This window comes from Populus euphratica, unplaced genomic scaffold, assembly GCF_000495115.2.
Source record: "Populus euphratica unplaced genomic scaffold, PopEup_1.0 scaffold9.1, whole genome shotgun sequence".
Taxonomy (NCBI): Eukaryota; Viridiplantae; Streptophyta; class Magnoliopsida; order Malpighiales; family Salicaceae; genus Populus; species Populus euphratica.
Window position 1 is genome coordinate 2008902 of NW_011499857.1, and position 19102 is coordinate 2028003.

The following is a 19102-nucleotide window of genomic DNA, read 5'->3' on the forward strand; positions in this document are numbered from 1 at the left end:
ATATTATTAAAAATTTATATATTATTGATTTTAGAGCCTGTAAAATTATTTAAAATTCATATAAATTGATCTAAAAAATTAAAACAAAAAAAACTAGTTTCTCTTACATGTAAAACCAAAGCCGCCTGAAGAGTGGGGCTCGTTTAGCTGGTCTCTGGTGACGCCACCGATGATTTTTCTCTCCTTTCCCTTCCGTTGACACTCAAATTCCAAGGTCGAATTATTAGAGATGCTTTAGATGGTCGGTCCGAAGTTATCAGCTAATTCTTTAGTTAGCGAATTGAAGCAAACCGTTAGTACCAAATCACATTATATTTTTTTTTTATTGTAAGATTAATGTATAAAGTAATGTTATTAAACTCGATAACTTCTATTACTGGATTACTAGGATAATGTTTCAATTAATACATGATTGTTTCAGTCAATGAGTAAATAGTTTAGAGTATGAAATCAGTGTATAACAAGAAACTGTGAAGTAATAACCGTGTAATGTTAGTTTTTAAAAGTAGATATATTACATTCAAGTTCCACGAGTTACAATCTCTGTTTTTTTTTGGAGTAAAACTTGGTTCAACCAGCAAGATTTTCCCATGTTTTTGTCAGATTTTAACAATTTTGATTTGATATTTTATACTTTGTAAATTGGTTTTTAAAATTAATTGGAATAGTTTGAATTATTGGATGATTAGGTGTTAAATTAATCTACCCAGATTTAAAAGCAGCAATACAACCAAACTGGTTACGAGCTTGTTTATATTTGTATTTTAAAAATATCTTTCAAAAATTTTACTACAATCTGCCAAACGTTGAAGGGGAGTTATATCAGTCTCTACATGTCTTTTTCAAAGGCCAATCAAATCTTGCACGAGATGATGCAAAATCCAGGAATTAGAAAGGAAAAACAGACCCACAGTTAATTAATACAGGTCATTATAAGCCAGCGAGTCATGGCGTCAACGCCGGAAGTCGGTCCATGCGGGTGGCCTTAAAAATACGTCCGTTCCACTGCCTCCACACGGCCATCACAAAACCAGACTCCAAAAGGAAAAAAAGAAAGGAAAAGAATGGCTCCCTTCTTTCTCTTCTTTGCTTTCCTTCTGCTATCAAATCCTTCACCATCAACATCCCAACGACAACAAAACCTGACATCTTTCTCCTCCTCAGACTCTCCATGGCTTCCGACGCAAAATAAAATCCTTCTTTCTCCCAACTCCACCTTCGCAGCCGGCTTTTACCCTGTGGACAATTCTTCAAACCACTTCAATTTCTCAATTTGGTATTACAAATTGCCAAGAAACATCACTACTACTGTGTGGTCTGCTAATAAGCACGATTCTCCACTCTCTGCCAATGCTTCTCTTGTTATCACAGCGACTCGCGAGCTACGTTTAACCGATTCTTCAAGCAGATCAAACTTGTGGCCTGGCGCCCCTAAGTCAACAAATTCTAACTCAACCAGGCTTGTTTTAAATGAAGACGGGAGTCTTGTCTATGACAAGTGGAAGAGTTTTAATTTTCCTACTGATACTTTCTTGCCCGACCAGGCTATAAATGGCACTGAACTTGTCTCACAAAATGGTAAGTTCAGGTTCTTGAATTCTTCTATTTTGTCTTTCAATTACTCTGATAATTACTGGACCTCCGATAATGTGTTTACACAACTAAAAAGCGATGGGAGTGTGAACAAAGGAAATGATGTTTCAATCATTTCTGCTGATTACGGGGTTGCCAGGATGCGGAGGTTGACTCTTGACAATGATGGAAATCTAAGGGTTTACAGTTATGATGAAAGCCTTGGCCAATGGTTTATTGCTTGGCAAGCACTGCAAGAATCGTGTACAGCTCACGGGCTTTGCGGGCCTAATGCCATCTGCTTGACGGACAGCTCAAATTCCTTGTCCTGCGTGTGCCCCCCTGGATTCAGGCAAAGTTCTACAAGTCGAGATGCATGTGAGAGGAAAAGGAAACTCACTAGCAACACCAAGTTTTTGCAGCTTGATTATGTCAATTTCAGTGGTGGATCAAATCAGACAAGTCTCAATGTCAGAAATCTAACAACTTGTAGAGCAAACTGCTTGGCTCATCCTAATTGTCTTGGTTTTATGTTCAAGTATGACGGTCAAGGTTACTGTGTGCTTCAGCTTGACAGACTATTATATGGGTACTGGTCTCCAGGGACTGAAGTTGTCATGTTCTTGCGTGTGGATAGTTCTGAAACAGATGAAACAAATTTCACGGGTATGACTCGTGTGCTGGACACCACATGTCCTGTTCGTATAAGCCTTCCTTTCCCTCCTCAAGAATCCAACACCACAACCAGAAATATTGCAATAATATGCACGTTATTTGCTGCGGAGCTGATTTCCGGGATTCTTTTCTTTTGGGCTTTTTTGAAGAAATACATCAAGTATAGAGACATGGCTCAGACTTTAGGCCTTGAATTCCTGCCTGCTGGTGGACCTAAAAGGTTCACATATGCAGAGCTCAAAGCAGCAACAAATGACTTTTCCAATGCTATAGGAAAAGGTGGATTTGGTGATGTTTATAGAGGAGAGCTGCCTGATAAACGAATTGTTGCAGTCAAGTGCCTGAAACATGTCACTGGAGGGGATGCTGAGTTTTGGGCAGAGGTTACAATTATTGCCAGGATGCACCACCTTAATCTGGTCAGGCTTTGGGGCTTTTGTGCGGAGAAAGGCGAAAGGATTCTAGTTTATGAGTATGTGCCTAATGGTTCTCTTGACAGGTACCTGTTCCCTGCGGGTCGGGTAGCATCTTCAGGGACCGAGGTTGAGATGGGTCTGGTGGCTATTGATGGGCGAAAGCCGATGCTTGATTGGGGGATCCGATATAGGATTGCACTTGGTGTAGCTAGAGCAATCGCATACTTGCATGAAGAGTGTTTGGAGTGGGTGTTGCATTGTGATATTAAGCCGGAAAATATACTTTTAGGTGATGATTTTTGCCCAAAGATCTCAGATTTTGGGTTGGCCAAGTTGAGGAAAAAAGAAGATATGGTGAGCATGTCTCGAATCAGGGGTACTCGTGGGTACATGGCACCAGAATGGATTAAGAGCGATCCAATCACTCCCAAGGCTGATGTCTACAGTTTTGGGATGGTGTTGCTAGAAATCGTAACTGGGTCTAGAAATTTCGAGACGCAAGGTTCTTTGATGGACAGTGAGGATTGGTATTTTCCTAGGTGGGCATTTGACAAAGTGTTCAAGGAAATGAAGGTAGAGGACATTTTGGACCGACAGATTAAGCACTGTTATGATAGTAGAGTGCATTTTGATATGGTAGATAGGATGGTGAAGACAGCAATGTGGTGCCTTCAGGATAGGCCAGACATGAGGCCGTCAATGGGAAAGGTTGCTAAGATGCTCGAAGGAACCGTGGAAATCACTGAACCAACGAAACCTACCATCTTCTTCCTAGAAGACTAATGTATTAATGATTGATCCAAGTTTCTGATTTTGTTAATGCGGTTTATATTTGTCTTCTTTGCTCTGTGTTCTAGTTGTGTAGTTATAAAGTAGTAATGCCGTATGACTATTAAGCAGTCCAGGCTGATGTAAAGGATAACAGGCCTTTCCATTTGTAATTTGTTTCCTTTTCCTTTTTCCTTTTGGCTTCATCAAGCTTTTGTGATGCCGGGTATGGAGAATTATGCCTTTTTTTTGGATTCATATAGAGTAAAAATTGCAGAAAGTGAATAGTCGGTTTGGTTTCTTTTGTGTGGCCAACAAATACTACTTGATAAATGAGAAACAGTGAAGGGAGAACAAGAAAGCTAGACTGTCGAGTTATTTCTGGCCTCATGAATAATTTCCTTCACAGAATGAAGGGAAAGATTAGGAAGGACCCTACACAGGACCAATAAAACATGCCATAGCCCAAACATCAGCAGCCGAAACTTCCTCATAAGTAAAACCAGTGAAACAGCAGACGTAATTTCCCCAGCAATCAGTTCTTTAGAAGCTAAAATAATAAACTTTTGCTAGCTTCTCTTCAGCAAGATCTCAGACTAAAATTTGAGCTTACTCTTCAGTCTTGGATCACTTGATTGAGCATTCTGCAGCAGGTATAAACTAGACAATTAGACTAGTTCACTTTTTCCTCTGGCCTCCTTGCCTTCCTAGCTGATCGAAGAATGTGCCTGCCTCATAACTTACTCCCATTCTAGCAATCCTTGTGATAAATATGGAAGCAGGATAGCAGGGGGTCTATAGAACAAATAACCAATTAAAAGCCCAAACAATCCACCGACTACTTGAAATAAAACAACTAACAGTACAAAGAAAAGATCGAATGATTGTGTTTAACTATTTAAATGACTGGTTTAAACCACCGTCTGAATGGGAGCGCCATGAAACTGCTGTAGGGTCCTGTTGTCTATGGAAAGTACCCCAAATCGACACCTCTCGTTGCGTAGAATCCTTCCATAGAATCATCATCGAAATACATGCAGCTGGTTTTACAGGTATCAATCGCCAAAACACATCTCGAATCATAATTTGCTAAGAACAGCGCAGCTTGATCGCCCGAGCTTTGCCCGCCACAGTTGGTGAGCTTATGCATCTTAAACATTGGGTGGGGTATTACGGTAACCGAAACCAACATGCCAACTATTTCCAGCTAATAAGCATCAATAATCACCGGATAAAGACTCCATCAAGCACCTGCAAAACATCCCATACTTTCCGATGAATTGTGATTAATAATCACAGCCTCTGCTCTCCGGATTGACGTGTATAAGCTTTTCATACCAGTACTTTCTTCTTGGTAGTGTTGTTATACGTTTCATTTATGATTACTAGACGAGAATGATTAAAAAAGTAATGCTCAACAATAAGCTCTATAATATTTATTATGAAATATACTTAGATGGGTTTCTTTATAACTGATTTTTAGCTTATCAGAAAATGAGCTCACGTTGTCCAATATTTCAAGATTATATTTTGATTTTCATTGGTTATGCATCCAAAATATTGGATTATAAATTTCTTCGTACATGTTCACACTCGTGTGTGCTTGTATGGATGTATTATCTTTCCTGATCATTCTTCATGGAACCGGAGCTAACTAAACGAGGCCCTGCAATATTTGAAAAGTGTCTTGACTGTTTCGTGATTTATTATTTCAATTAGGGATGTCTGTGTAATTACGCTTACAAGAGTGCTGACAATGCAATTATGGTGGACGATAAAAGAGGGGAAAAGAGAGAAGAATATTGAAACGTGTCACTACAGTATTCGTTAGGGCGTCGTCACTCTTCCATTTCTCTGCGAGCACGTGCCTTGCAACATGGCTAACCGTGAATTACAGCTCAGAAAACGGAAATGACACTTCTATAGTATTTCCAGCCTGTCTGACAGTGATTTATATATTATTTTGAAAAAAGTAGTGTATTTCCAGCCTGTCTGACAGTGATTTAGATATTATTTTTTAAAAAGTAGTTTTTATTTTAAAATATATTAAAATAATATATTTTTATTTTAAACTCATTAAAAAATACTAAAAATTATTAATTTAAAGATAAAAAATTCAATTTTTTTTAAAAAATACAATAAAAATTATTAATTTAAAGATAAAAAATTCAAAAAAATTTAAAAATACAATAAAATTGCAATGCTAATGGACCTTGTGTGTTTTATGTTGACATTAGTATTGTTTTTAAATATTTTTAATTAAAATTTTTATTTTTTAATTTTTACTTCAAAATTATTTAAAAAACCTGAAATTAGTATTGTTCTTTAAAAAATATTTTTAAATTAAAAAATATACAGAGATATAAATATTATTTTTTAAAGTATTTTTTATTTAAAAATATATTAAAATAATATATTTTTATTGTTAAAATTTTTAATGTTAGTATATTAAAATGATCAAAGAATTATTGATTTAAAGCTAAAATTTTAAAATTTTAAAAAACATGGTAAGATTGCAGTGCAAGATGAGACCTTCATGTGTTTGATATTGTTGCTGATTTTTTTTTAAACATATATTTTTAACCTTCATGTGTTTGATATTGTTGCTGATATTGTTTTTAAAACATATTTTTTTGATTGAAAATATTATTATTTTATATTTTTTAATTTCACTTTTAAATCATTTTAAAACACTTGAAATTTTTACCAAATTAATGTTTTTTTAAATAAAAAGTAATTTGATTTTATATTTTTTAATTTCACTTTTAAATAATTTTAAAACACCTGAAATTTTTATCGAATTAATGTTTTTTTAAATAAAAAATAATTTAAAAAATATATTATAATATAAAACCAAACATTTGTTTAGCTTACTTTTTAAAGTGCTTTTTCAATTGTGTTTTTTTTAATAAAACCAAACATTTGTTTAGCTTACTTGTTTTTTTAATTGTGTTTCTTTTTTAAAGTATCAAATTAATTTTTTAAGTATTTTTAATTTTTTTGATGTACTTATACAAAATAAAAATATAAAGAAATTATTTTAATATATTTTTATTTTTATAATATAAACAAATTATTTTAATATATTTTTATTTTTTTTGCATTACCAAATATACATATTAACCATTAAATTCATTGAAAATTAAAATTGAATATGATTACTATGAATGATTTTTTTCCCTAACAAACCTAAAAAAATACCATAATACTGTGTAATTAGTCTTAATATTATCAATAAATTATTTTTTATATTGGTTCTATTTTTAAAGTTCTTAAAAATATTAATTGAAAACTTTCATCTATTTCTATAATTCTTATTTATATTTCCATTCAATTTATACATTTTGTATTAAAAATAATGTCATTTTAGAGATACTTAACATTTTCTATTAAGTGATTTTAATAAAAAAATTACATGAAAAATAAAAATAATTTAATGATTTTTTTTTTTGTAGAAAATAACTTGGATGTGAAAGTGATAATACCTCAATAATTTGATAGTATATTTGATGTTTACCGAAAAAGATTATCTTAAAATTCAACACAAACTGATATACAAATGGTTGGGAGATAAAAAATAAATACTGTAAATGATAAATTAAGGATCTTTTGAAGGAAAAAAAGACTAATTGCTCGTACAGTTAGATGAACAAATTATATAAAATATTTATTATACAATATTGTGCATAAATTAATTAACCCGCATCATTATCGAAAAAAATATAACAATACAGATATCATAACAACATTTATTTTTCCTGAAAAAATGTACCCGTAGAGAAGCTGGCTAAAAATCTTATATAGACAGTACTTGCTCCTACATTTCATTCCTGGAAGAGCACAGATTCATCTCTATTCAATCGAAATCAAGCTTAGATTACATGTGAGGTAGTGCTACTTTGAGGTAGATCATCACTAAGTCGTTGAAAAGTTTCACTTTTTTTTACGAGTTTTAATTAAAAATATATTAAAATATGTTTTTATTTTTTAAAAAATTATTTTTGATATTAATACATCAAAATACATAAAAATATAAAAAACTATTAATTTAAAGTAAATAAAAAATAAAAAAATTAATTTTTTAAAAATATTTTTAAAATGTAAAAACAAATAAAATACTGAATTGATTTTGCCAAAAAAAAAAAACCTTTTGTGAAATGCTATACACTTTTACATTTAAGTTATTATTTGAATTTATGCGATTAAGTAAGTAAAAAATTAAAATATGTGATTTTTATGTGGAGAAAATGGATATATCAAATCTCAATTTTCTTTTAAGACTTAAAAATATGTAAAATGGAAAATATTTATGTGACTTACCATGAAAAGTGATAATTTTCTTAATAATCTCATTGGATATCTATATCTTTATCATTTGTTTTTTTGTATTATCACCTAAAGTTGGATCATCAAACTAAACTTGTCACCTTAACCAACCCCCCCAACGCAAACATATATATATATTTTAATTTTTTTATTTAAAAGTATATTAATTTTTTTTAAGATTAACATATACAAATAATTATGAAACACTGATCATTTTCAAGTGAACATATCTTTGAAAACATATAAAAGCAAAAGCTGGCACTATAATAGTCGCTCACTGATTTTTAACAGAGTTGTAAAACGTAAAAAACAAATCTAATAAAAATAAACAATAAGCAATCCCTTTGCGCACAATAAAAATAAAAATATAACACTTCTGTGTGTGCATATATAAACTAAATTAAACATACAAGTTTTGAATTCCTTCTGATACAAAAACCGACGATAAAGAAAGATTTCTCTCTCTCAGACCGGGAGTAACTCTTGATGGCTTGGAGATCCTCAGGCAGAAAGCTGTCCTTCGAGATTCTAAACCATAGCAGTTCCCATGAAGAAAAAGAAGACCAATATCCCGTCAATTACCAATCAGATCCAGTGGAGAAACCCTACCGAAAAAAGAAGAAACACAAGCGCAAGCACAAGCCTCTCCATCCCGCAATCCACGAAGATTCAATCACCCATTCCTACCCAGTTGTCCAAAATTCGCATCACACAGACAACGGAAACATCCAAAACAGTTATATAGTAGGCGGCGACGGGAGCGTAGTTTGCAGTACGGTGAGTGAAGTAGGGGCGGAGATTCAGCGCGTGTACGGGAACGGGGAGTTGAGGCAGAGGAATGTCAATTTTTCCGGTGTAGTGGAGACTGCGATGGAGGAAAATGCGTTGGAGGAGAGTGCAGTGGAGGAGAAGCAGCGGAGAAGTGAACCCCCGAATGGAAGTGTTGTTACGAAGTTGGAGACGGCGGAATCATTGGATTGGAATAAACTAATGGCCGACGATCCTAATTGTAAGTTCAATCAATCTTATTTATTCGCTTTTTGGAATTTATTGCTGTTAATTTTTATTTTTATTTTTGGTTTTGTGCTGCATTTGCCTGTTAGATCTCTTTTCGATGGAGAAGTCACCGGTGAAGTACTTTATGGACGAAATGAATAAAGGAATTTCGTTGAGGAGCACAACTACTCCTGGGAGTGAGAAAGAAAGGGAGAGAGTATATGATACCATTTTTCGCTTGCCATGGAGATGTGAACTGGTAATCCTGATTGGCTTTACACAAGCCATTGTTTGCGCTTCGGTTCATTTTGTTGCGAATTAGTTTTTCCTTGCAGTTGCATCATGCTTAATTAATGCAACAATGTTGTTGCAGCTTATCGATGTCGGCTTCTTTGTATGCCTGGATTCGTTTCTATCACTGTTAACTATTATGCCAACTAAGATTCTGATGATCCTCTGGAGGTTTCGGAGTGCCAGGTCAGTCGTGGTTTCATACATTCACTTGTAAACATACCTGAATGCTTCCCGCACGCAGAGAGACGAATGCTTGATTTAGCTGATTACACATTGACTGTTTTCTCAACATTTTATCAATTGTTGATTTGAATGATGATATTTTTTTTTTCTTGCCAATCCCATTTGCCTGTATCATTTACCTGGGTCTGCAATATACTAAGTCCAATCAATATTTTTATGAATGAAATATACCAAACATTGCAATCCCATGCACAAACTAAATAATACTCTCAAAAGAAAAGAAGTTTCGAATCTTTGATGTGCATGTTGTCACAAAAGACAAACAACAAGGATTTAAATCATAAAAATACAATCCAAGCACATGCTTCTTCGCATGAACTATCAGTGTTCGTTATTGGTACAAAAAATTGGTGTTGGTTTTCTACGAAGTTAAAAGGTGACTATCACGTATCACAGTTAAGAGTCAGAGTTAGGTCCACAAGTTCACTTTTGATAGCAGTTTAGCTGTTTAATAACTACTTCTGCTCTCTTGAAATTGAAAAATAATTTGCTCAACCCAACTAACATGTGCTTGAGGCATAATTATTTCTCTGTCTGTGAATGCTGTGGACAGGAGGTAGCTTGTAATAATTACAAAATAACCTAATCATGCTTGTGGCAGGCAGTTCAAGAAGCCTTCTGCAGCAGAGCTTTCTGATATTGGTTGCTTTATTGTATTGGCTTCTGGTGTTGTACTTTTGGGACAAATAGGTACTGAAGAATATATTGTGATATGCATGATTGCAATATTAACTAGTCTGTGGACGAATGATGTGACCACTGAATTAGAGTTAGAATTTATCATACCTGTGTTACAGGATTTTGGCATTGAAAGTACCATTTCCTCTTTTTTTATTATTTTATCCCCGCTACCTCAGATATCAGCTTAATATATCACATGATTCGTGGCCAAGGAACAATCAAACTCTATGTGGTTTACAATGTTTTGGAGGTGAGAATAAACTAAACTAACCTGAGAATTGGTAACTGTTCATATTTTTGAGTCACTTGTGGAGATTAATGTTGGTGTCCTTGAAGTAGATTAATATATAACTGAAAAAGTATATTCTTTCTTGATTTGGAAATGCAGCTTGATAAATGAAATACATTTTTCTTCTCTTAGGATTTGCTAGTGCTTTGTCAACATGTTATTTAAATGCCTGCTCTTTCAAAAAGATTAAAAAAAAAAAAAACATTTTAAAAGACTTTTGGATCAGTGTATGACTTGATCAGCTCTAGTGGGGGTGGATTTAGAACTCCAATGTTGGGTGGGCCAGACAGAAACATCTTTCTTTTATAGTGGTTATTATCTAAAAGGAAAGCGCCTGAAATTGTTCCAACATTCTACAGCATTAGAAGCTTTCTTGATATTTGAAGCCCCATGTGACCTGTACCCGACTCCTAGCAGAATTTCAATGGTGGAATTGAAACCAATGTCAATATTGAAATTCAGGAGCAGTTTTATAAATGACTCCTGAATTTTTTCATTGGTTTTTGTTTTATTTGTTATTCATGTTTTGGCCATGGATAAATTTTGGATGTCGATGGTTTTATAGGCTTTTTATCCATAACCATATCTTCTTCTGTCCCAGATTAGTCATATCACCATATCTCAATGGAATTGTGTTTTAATTGACCATTGGATGACAAGTGTTCCTTTAACATTACTTTTGGAGATTGTGAAGTGTCCTGAATTGATTTTAATAATTTGTCTGGAATCATGGAAACATATTTTTTATCCTCAATACAGATATTCGATAAACTGTGTCAGAGCTTTGGTGGAGATGTACTGCAGGCTCTATTCAATTCTTCAGAAGGGCTTGCAAATTGTTCATCAGAAAATATGAGATTCTGGATTTTGCGATTTATCTCTGATCAAGCTTTAGCTATGGCTTTTTCAAATATCCTTTTTCTTGATTTTGTCTATTTATTCATTTTATTTTTGTTTTAACAATGGCTTGGATATATTTTCCAGAAAAAGAAAAGTCCACTGACATGCTGAGGTTTCTCTTTGGCTCCTTGACTATTCGTACTTCTTCATTCTTTCATTTTATTGGCTCAGGCAATTACTCTATCAACTTGTATCGTTGCTCACAATAATGCTTTGCTGGCTTTGCTGGTATCCAATAACTTTGCTGAGATAAAAAGCAATGTCTTCAAACGTTTCAGCAAAGATAACATTCACAGTTTGGTGTACTCTGGTGAGTTTGCTTATTTGTACTTCTCTATTTATGGTCCTTCTTAATGGTGAATGAAACTGTGTCATCTTTGACCAGTTAACATTCTGCTTGCTGTCGATTTTAGATATTAAATGTGATGATTTATTGGCTTGATATCAGACTTGGTCTTTGATTATGCCTATTTTCCCAGCAAGTTAAAAGCTGATACATTGAGAATGAGTTGTTTGAAGACATGAACCATCAATTATGTTTGTATTGAGAAGTTTCTGGACCAGCATTTAAATCCATGATCCTACATTTGCATTTGATGTTTAGGTTTTATTTTCTTTTCAATTTTGAAGTTCGTGTTGTCTCATAAATTTTGTTGTGCAATTGCTAACTGCCAGATTCCATAGAGAGATTCCACATTTCAGCATTCTTATCAGCTGTTTTAGCTCAAAATATACTGGAGGCTGAGGGTCCTTGGTTTGAGAGTTTTCTTCTTGTAAGTAAACCAGAAGAGATTCTGTGCACTCTGTGCCTTAAAGGGAAGAACTTTATAATGGATTCTTCCGGGCTTATTTGTTGTGCTTATTATATCTTCTTTGAACTCTGCAGAATGCGCTCATGGTTTTTTTCTGTGAAATGTTAATTGATATCATAAAGCATTCATTCCTTGCCAAATTCAATGACATGAAGCCTATCGTATACTCTGAATTTCTTGAAGAGCTTTGCAACCAGGTATTTACTTTATATATTGTAGCCTTATTCCTCTGTCCTTCTAATAAGTAATTTATGGATTTAAGAGTTGTGCTTATGTAGAAAGCACTCTACGCACTTTAACTTTATTCATTTGTGTCAAGTATTCCACCTGAAGTGTCAATTGAAGCAATCTGTTGCTAAACTATGCTGGTCTGTTAAATCATTCCTTCTGTTAACTTCATTCAGTAATTGCAAACAGAATTCTTATATTATTGCTTGTAATTTTTAACCACTTCAGGTGAAGGAAATGCCAAATACCATTTCACTAGTTTTGGTCATTATCGGTCCCATGACTCGTGACTAGGTAGTCTACATTACAGTCAAGATTATTGAAATGTATGTGAAGGGTCCATGCTCTGTGAGTTTATAAACTATCCTGTAAACTATCTAAAGGGAAAACAGGCAAAAATTCTTAAGCACCATGATCACCATGCGTTTTCCTTTAGCTGTCCATCTCCCCCTTGCTTTCTTTGCCACACCTGGTCTTACTAAATTTCCTGTGATATTCATAATTTTACTTTGGAACGTGGATTTTAGTATTTAAAACTTAAATTTGGGGTGTGGGTTCTGAGAAAATCCAAATGGATAGTCATGGAGAGGAATGAAGTTGGAGATCTTGATGGATAATGCTGTTGGATTTCCTCAAGGAGATATGGATCCAGCTGTGAATGTTTGGTAACGTTCATCATCATAACCCCTAAATCTGGAGGAAACATTATTCAGGAATTTCCTGAATTGTTTGAAGAATGATTTGTTTTGTAGTCCTTGAGATTCTGGCAGGGTTAAACTTTAGTCCTTGCACTCAAATCAAAACCCGATAGATGTGCTGGAGCGGGAAATAAAATACATAAGCACTAAAGTCTTAGTTCATTATAAAACGTCAATTAGTTTTGGTTTGGTTTAAGAAGCACTTAAAGTTCTTGCACTTTGAACTTTAGGGCGTTAAAATCTGTTCTCTCATTATTCTTGGAGTTCTGTTCGTGTTGTAAACTTGAACTTGGTGATTTATTAGTTTCTTTTGTTTTGCTACAGACACTGAACATTCAAACAGAGAATACAGAAAGTAGAAAGAGAACTCTTACATTCATTCCTTTGGCTCCAGCGTGTGTGGTAAGCACTTGTAAATATTTTTGCACTTGTAGCTGCTGTTGTGGGCACTCCTTAGGGTACCCCCCTCGATACAAGGAGCTGACATTCTTGAAATGCCTTTGATAACGAAGGCTTTTAATAATATTCAGTAGGGCTATATGATTTCTGTGTTTGCAGGGAAGGGCCTTATTTAACAGAACAAGATATTCTGCATTCAAAATACGAACAGTCAATGGCTTTTGACTAAATCCTCTAATTGGGCTGCTAAATGAGAATATTCTTGCTTTGTGGAATTCTACTTCTTGTCAACAATATGAGAATCCAAAATGGTTTTCTGTATTGTGTTTAATCTATTTTTTGATTTGAGGCTGAAGATTTTAGGTGTAAGGGATTTATCTTCTGGGTTTCAGGTTATCCGAGTTCTGACTCCAGTATATTCTGCTCACCTCCCCCCCAGTCCCCTTCCGTGGAGGCTTTTTTGGATCCTTTTCTTGTCTGCCTTGACCTATGTTATGCTCACAAGCCTGAAGGTGATGGTTGGCATGGGCCTCCAAAAGCATGCCAATTGGTACGTCGAAAGGTGCCGAAGGAGGAAAAAACGTATTCACAATGATTAATTCTGATAAAAGAAACAGATCTCATTACACACACATAAGATTTAATGAGGTTCTACATCACATGGATGGAGAAGGCTTCCATTGGCAACAGATGGAGGCGGTTGGTTCCAGTTGCTGGAAACGTAACAGTGAATTAAATCTCCAGGAGGGGGATTAAGTTGCAACAGCCGCCCCGCTGTTTCGGTTCAATTTCAACTTTCACAAGGGTCTTTCCTTCAATTTTGTCTAGAAGAAACATCATTTAGTGCGTTATACGAAACATTACAAAGGATCAGAATTACACCAAATTTATTGAATATCCAGTAATTAAAAGAAGAAAAGAAATTTGTCTCATTCTCTCCGTTTCGTCTGTTTTCTATTTTCATTGTTATCTTTAGTTGTAGGATTATTGATCTCTCTTTTTTATTCCAGCAAAACTCAATTTTTTGCATTTACACTTCACAATGATGGCTTGCCCTATCAGGTGTTGAGGTTTGAAACCTGGATTCTACCCTACGAAATCGAACACGTTTTGCCCATTACAAATCACGTAGCATGCCGCTTACCACTTACTTGTCTCAATTGGATGGAGTCTGGGAGGAGCTAGGATTTTAGGTTTGGAGGGGCAAATTAGGGCCCCCCCTGCCAGCCACCCCTGGACGGAGCATCCTATCATTCGGACCAACGATTGTTGATAAACAAGAAAACTCATTAGCAATCATGTTTGGAGGAAATCGAAAACCATTTTTTCTTCACTCTCTTTCTTTTTTATATAAATTGGAAATCTCTCAAAAAGTTGACCACCTGAATCAACCTCTTAGGACCCTCAATTGAACCCCCAACCTTACGTGTATGAATTTGAATATTATATGCGTGTACGACGCATGCATCTCCATAAACTTTGTATGTGCTTTTTGGTTAGTATGGATATCGTAGTAGCTCTGTAGCATATTGAAGTTTAAAAAATAATTATCATTTTATTTTATTTGAATTGCAGTATAATAAATTTTATAAAAATAAAAAGAAAGAAAGTAATTGGGCAAATTGATTTAACTAGTCATATCGTCAGTTTGTATAATTTATTAATTTGACCGTCGAAGTGATTTTTCAAGCTGAAGTCAAGAGAAATTTTATGATTTTCAAGCTATATTTAATGTCATATATTAGTTATCTAAACTCACTTTATAAAAATAAATAGATATAATTAGAACAGATAAATACAAGATGGTAATATTTTTATTATCTTCTGATAAATCATATATTTTATTCTCTCTTAATCACTAATTATATCTTAGCACCGTAAAACTTTTGTAGAATCAATGAGATTAGAACCGAATTGACCGAAGCGTCGATTCATTAGAATTCAAGTTCCGTTCGAGTTCTATAAAATTTCTGTCAAACCAATGTATTGACTTTGCAGGGTGGGAAAAGGAGATATACAGCGAGATTTCTGTGGAAAACAATGTGATATCTTCCAAGGATCTAATATGGGGTGATAAATAAAGAGTAGGCAAAAACGATAATAATAAATACAAGCTGTCAGCTGCCTTCTCTATCGGGAAAAAACTCAACGAATCGCTAACCATCAATTTTATTTTATTTTTTAATTTTCCTTTGTAATTTTATTATCAATCACAGATAAATCCAGACTTAAACAATTTCGGAGCAAATATAGGGAATTCCTTTATTTATACACCTTCCCATATAATTACCTTTTCACAGGAAGACCCGTAGTATTTTACACTGCAATACTAATTATTTTTCAAAATAATTTTTATTGAAAAATATACGAAAATAATATATTTTTTAAAATTTATTTTTAATATTAACATATAAAAAAATATTAATTATAAACAATTTTATTTTTAAAATAAATAATAATAAAATATTAATTTTAAACAATTTTATTTTTAAATTTTGTAAAACTTCTACATAAAAAACAAACAAGTCTCCGAGAGTCCCTGTAGTTTATTCTCTCTTTTCCGCCACGATTCAAAGGGCAGTATAAGCGTTCACCTTTCCATGATTGATGATAAATAATTGGCTTGCAGCTTGGAAAATGCTGACTTATTGGATAAAATAAAAGTGAGGCTCGAGAAAACCCGGCCTCTTTTTGTCAAGCCCCCGAGATTTCTTTTTCACCCCATGACAGTCGTTTAATCATCATGGAATACGTACATAATGTAGAGGTTATTTTTTATTTAAAAATATATTAAAATAATATTTTTTTTATTTTTAAAAGTTATTCTTAATATCAATACATAAAAATAATTCAAATATAATAACAAAATTATATATTCTTCAAGGAAAAAAGTTCTTAAGATCCTCGGTTCTTGTCATCAACAATTAATTAATTAATTATCCCGTTTTCTATGGGCTGATAATGATACTATAAGAAATTTGAAACTTCAAAATTCCCCTCTCATGGCATATTTTAGAAAATCCTTTGCAAATAATAAAATATGAAAGCGATTTTCATTTGTCCAAAGCTTTTGAACATATTCTTTAATAATAAACTTAAAATATGGATTTTATTGAAAATTGCATGTTGACTGAGATTAAATGTCGTTTTCAAACAATCTATTTCTTACATCAACTGAGTAACTAATTTGATTGTAATGAAATGGAAAGTTTAACATAAAATAAATAGGTCAATGAAAGGATCATGCCAGTGAGCATAACACCCCATATATTATTGGTATCATTAATTTTCTAGGGCAAAAACAAATGCGTGGCATTGTCTGCAGCATGGGCAAGCTGATTGCCATTTCATGGCTTCACAACTGGTTATCTTTTGTACTCTGAGATTTTATGTTACTTCACATTTACACTTTACTGTAAATGATTATTTGATTCCAATATAATAAATACTAATCTTAATAATCTAAATAAACAAGGTTTTTTTTTAATAATTAAGTTACCAAATAAATAACAGTGATAAATAACAAGTCGAAATCAATTTCTAGCCTGTTTCAAAAAATATGTAAATTTGTATTATATATACGCACAGATAATATAATACATATTCGACATTTATAACTTACCATTTAATACACATATTAAATAACAAATGATATTTATATATAAATAGTTTTTAAAGTACAATACGAATAAAATAGAAATACGATTAATAGGTATCCATTATCATGTCAGGCAGATACATACATCACATTCCCGCCGCTGGTAGGCCACTTCTGTGCTAAGCAGCAGTAAACAATATCCACAGCGATTTCTCTTTCCTTTTTGAATTTTTTTTCCTGAATTTGTCTTTTACATGCCTCGTTCATACCGGGACAAGCCTTTCATATTTTATAAATGCTTTTCATTCTCTTCTTTTGCTCATTTTTTCACAGCCCCTGTTTGCAAATTCTTGGTTTTCACTGTGTTTAACTGTCTTTCAATCCAACAACAACAATTCAATCTCGAAGCAGAAGAAATGGTATGAATTCCACGTTTCGGATTGATTTCAATCATTGTTACTGGTTTTATTCGGTTTGATTGATTGTTTCTCTGATGTGTTTATTAAATTTCAGCCATTTTAGTTTCTTTGACTGGTAATATGTGTAAAACTATTAGAAACGCTGGTGTCTGTTCTTGTTGATTGGAACTGATTTCAGAAAACTGTAATTTGACTTGAGTTGTCGATACTCTTTTTTATCTATTTGTGATCGAATTACTGCAATTACTCAGTTGTTGAATTGAATTATCCATGAAGTAGTTTTTGATGTTCTGTAATGTCGCAGGTAGGTTGCAAACTTTATGTAAAGAACACAAATTGGCTCAGCAATCTTTTCCATAGCGAGTTCTTTGATTCTTGTGGTCTGCATCAAGAACACAGAAAGAACGAGAAAAATGTGTTTTGCATCGATTGCAGAGTTGGGTGCTGTCGACATTGTATGGAATCTCATTTTCTTCATCGACAATTTCAGATCTGCAAATATGTTTATCATGATGTTGTTCGCCTTCAAGAGATTCAAAAACATATTGACTGTTCTAAAATTCAGGTTTTTATTTAATATTAATATTAAGAGCAAAGATTTTTTATTTGGATCCTCCAGTTTTTTGTTATTTTTATTATTTTGTTGTCATAAAGTTTTATTTGCAAATGATTGATTATGGTTTCCTACGGAAAACCAATTTGATTCGGCAGACTTACAAGATCAATGGTGAAAAGGCTATTCATCTGAAACCACGGCCTCAGCCTAAAGACGCAAGGCCATCCACGAAAGCGAAGCTTGGTGCTTCTTGTGAAGCATGTGCAAGATATCTACAAGATGTCCCCAATCGCTTCTGCTCTATTGCATGCAAGGTAACCAAGATTAGCCTCATAATCTCAACATCATTTTATTTCTTCCTTTATGTTTTTGTTTTTTTTTTAAAAAAAAAACCAATAAGATTCAATTTGTATCGAAGTTGCCTCCTCTATTCTTACAGGTGCCTTGCCTTCCTCAAAATCTCTGAGTAACACCCCTAAAAGTAATTTCTGATAGTATTTTCAGGTTTCAGTGGAGCTTAAAGATCAGAGCCACAAAATCATCCCCTTCTCAATTCAGGAATTTCCTGACCTCTCCTGGAAGGAAAACTGCAGTGCAGAAAGGCATTCAAGTGAGAACGAATCGTCACTTTCCTTGACTGATATGTCTGAGGATACTCAAGGTTGGATCAATTCAGCTTTGAAACCAAGAAGACAATTGCACAAGAGAAAAGGCGTCCCACGTAGGGCTCCCCTCTGTTAGGCAAAACAATAAACATGTTTCTTTTTCCACAAATCATATTTCTCTCTATATATATATACATACACTTGTTGTTCATATTAAGGTATTTAATTATTAAGATCACAGTTATATTAATCCATAAATAGCCTTTCAGAACAAATTACTCCCCAGTAGCCCCCCATTTGGAGGTAAAAATTATGTTAGTCAAGATGAAGAGCCAACAATAAGGGGGGGGGGGGGGGGGGGGGGGGGGGGAGTTCACTTTAGGTTGCATAGCTCGCGTGTTTGTGTCGGTTATATAGAAATAATGAAGAAAAACTTAGCAAATCTTTAATTTGTATCTATGCTGAAGAGTCTAGGTGGTTCTATTATGACTAATTAGTTCTATAATCTTTGTCTGTAGTAATTTTAGTAAAACAGGATAGAGTAAGAAACATTAGTTATATGTATGCGTCATTATGAAGTGATTCCACTTGGGGTCTCTGTTCTTGATGGGAATGTTTCTAAATTTG

General features: G+C 33.7%; 3 protein-coding genes across 5 annotated transcripts; all 3 read left to right on the forward strand.

Moving 5' to 3' along the window:
- The first annotated feature begins 873 nt into the window (after positions 1-873).
- Positions 874-3730, forward strand: LOC105123733 (putative receptor protein kinase ZmPK1). The gene has a single exon (XM_011023437.1). It carries the CDS (start codon positions 1065-1067, stop codon positions 3444-3446), a length of 2382 nt encoding a protein of 793 aa, XP_011021739.1. The 5' UTR covers positions 874-1064; the 3' UTR covers positions 3447-3730.
- A 4424-nt stretch (positions 3731-8154) lies between these two features.
- Positions 8155-14229, forward strand: POD1 (POLLEN DEFECTIVE IN GUIDANCE-like protein). Of its 2 annotated transcripts, XM_011023438.1 has the most exons (11): positions 8155-8766; positions 8861-9012; positions 9127-9230; positions 9892-9980; positions 10148-10221; positions 11020-11170; positions 11303-11470; positions 11836-11933; positions 12047-12169; positions 13223-13300; positions 13690-14229. In XM_011023438.1, exons 1-11 carry the CDS (start codon positions 8244-8246, stop codon positions 13894-13896), a joined length of 1767 nt encoding a protein of 588 aa, XP_011021740.1. In that variant the 5' UTR covers positions 8155-8243; the 3' UTR covers positions 13897-14229. The 2 variants fall into 2 exon arrangements, with proteins under 2 accessions (XP_011021740.1, XP_011021742.1); XM_011023440.1 differs by lacking the exons at positions 13223-13300; positions 13690-14229 and adding an exon at positions 12429-13210.
- Positions 14230-17046: 2817 nt separating this feature from the next.
- On the forward strand, positions 17047-18819 carry LOC105123735 (uncharacterized). Of its 2 annotated transcripts, none has more exons than XM_011023441.1 (4): positions 17047-17314; positions 17619-17879; positions 18026-18184; positions 18366-18819. In XM_011023441.1, exons 1-4 carry the CDS (start codon positions 17150-17152, stop codon positions 18609-18611), a joined length of 831 nt encoding a protein of 276 aa, XP_011021743.1. In that variant the 5' UTR covers positions 17047-17149; the 3' UTR covers positions 18612-18819. The 2 variants fall into 2 exon arrangements, with proteins under 2 accessions (XP_011021743.1, XP_011021744.1); XM_011023442.1 differs by having other exon boundaries at positions 18375-18819.
- Positions 18820-19102: the final 283 nt, after the last annotated feature.

Excerpts from the sequence above, each read along its gene's own strand:
- LOC105123733 (XM_011023437.1), top strand. The coding sequence starts at position 1,065 with ATGGCTCCCTTCTTTCTCTTCTTTGCTTTCCTTCTGCTATCAAATCCT.
- POD1 (XM_011023438.1), top strand. The coding sequence starts at position 8,244 with ATGGCTTGGAGATCCTCAGGCAGAAAGCTGTCCTTCGAGATTCTAAAC. Across the intron at positions 9,231-9,891 it reads TGGAGGTTTCGGAGTGCCAG|GCAGTTCAAGAAGCCTTCTG; the intron begins GTCAGTCGTGGT and ends TGCTTGTGGCAG. Across the intron at positions 11,471-11,835 it reads TCACAGTTTGGTGTACTCTG|ATTCCATAGAGAGATTCCAC; the intron begins GTGAGTTTGCTT and ends GCTAACTGCCAG.
- LOC105123735 (XM_011023441.1), top strand. The coding sequence starts at position 17,150 with ATGCCTCGTTCATACCGGGACAAGCCTTTCATATTTTATAAATGCTTT. Across the intron at positions 17,315-17,618 it reads ATCTCGAAGCAGAAGAAATG|GTAGGTTGCAAACTTTATGT; the intron begins GTATGAATTCCA and ends GTAATGTCGCAG. Across the intron at positions 17,880-18,025 it reads TTGACTGTTCTAAAATTCAG|ACTTACAAGATCAATGGTGA; the intron begins GTTTTTATTTAA and ends TTGATTCGGCAG.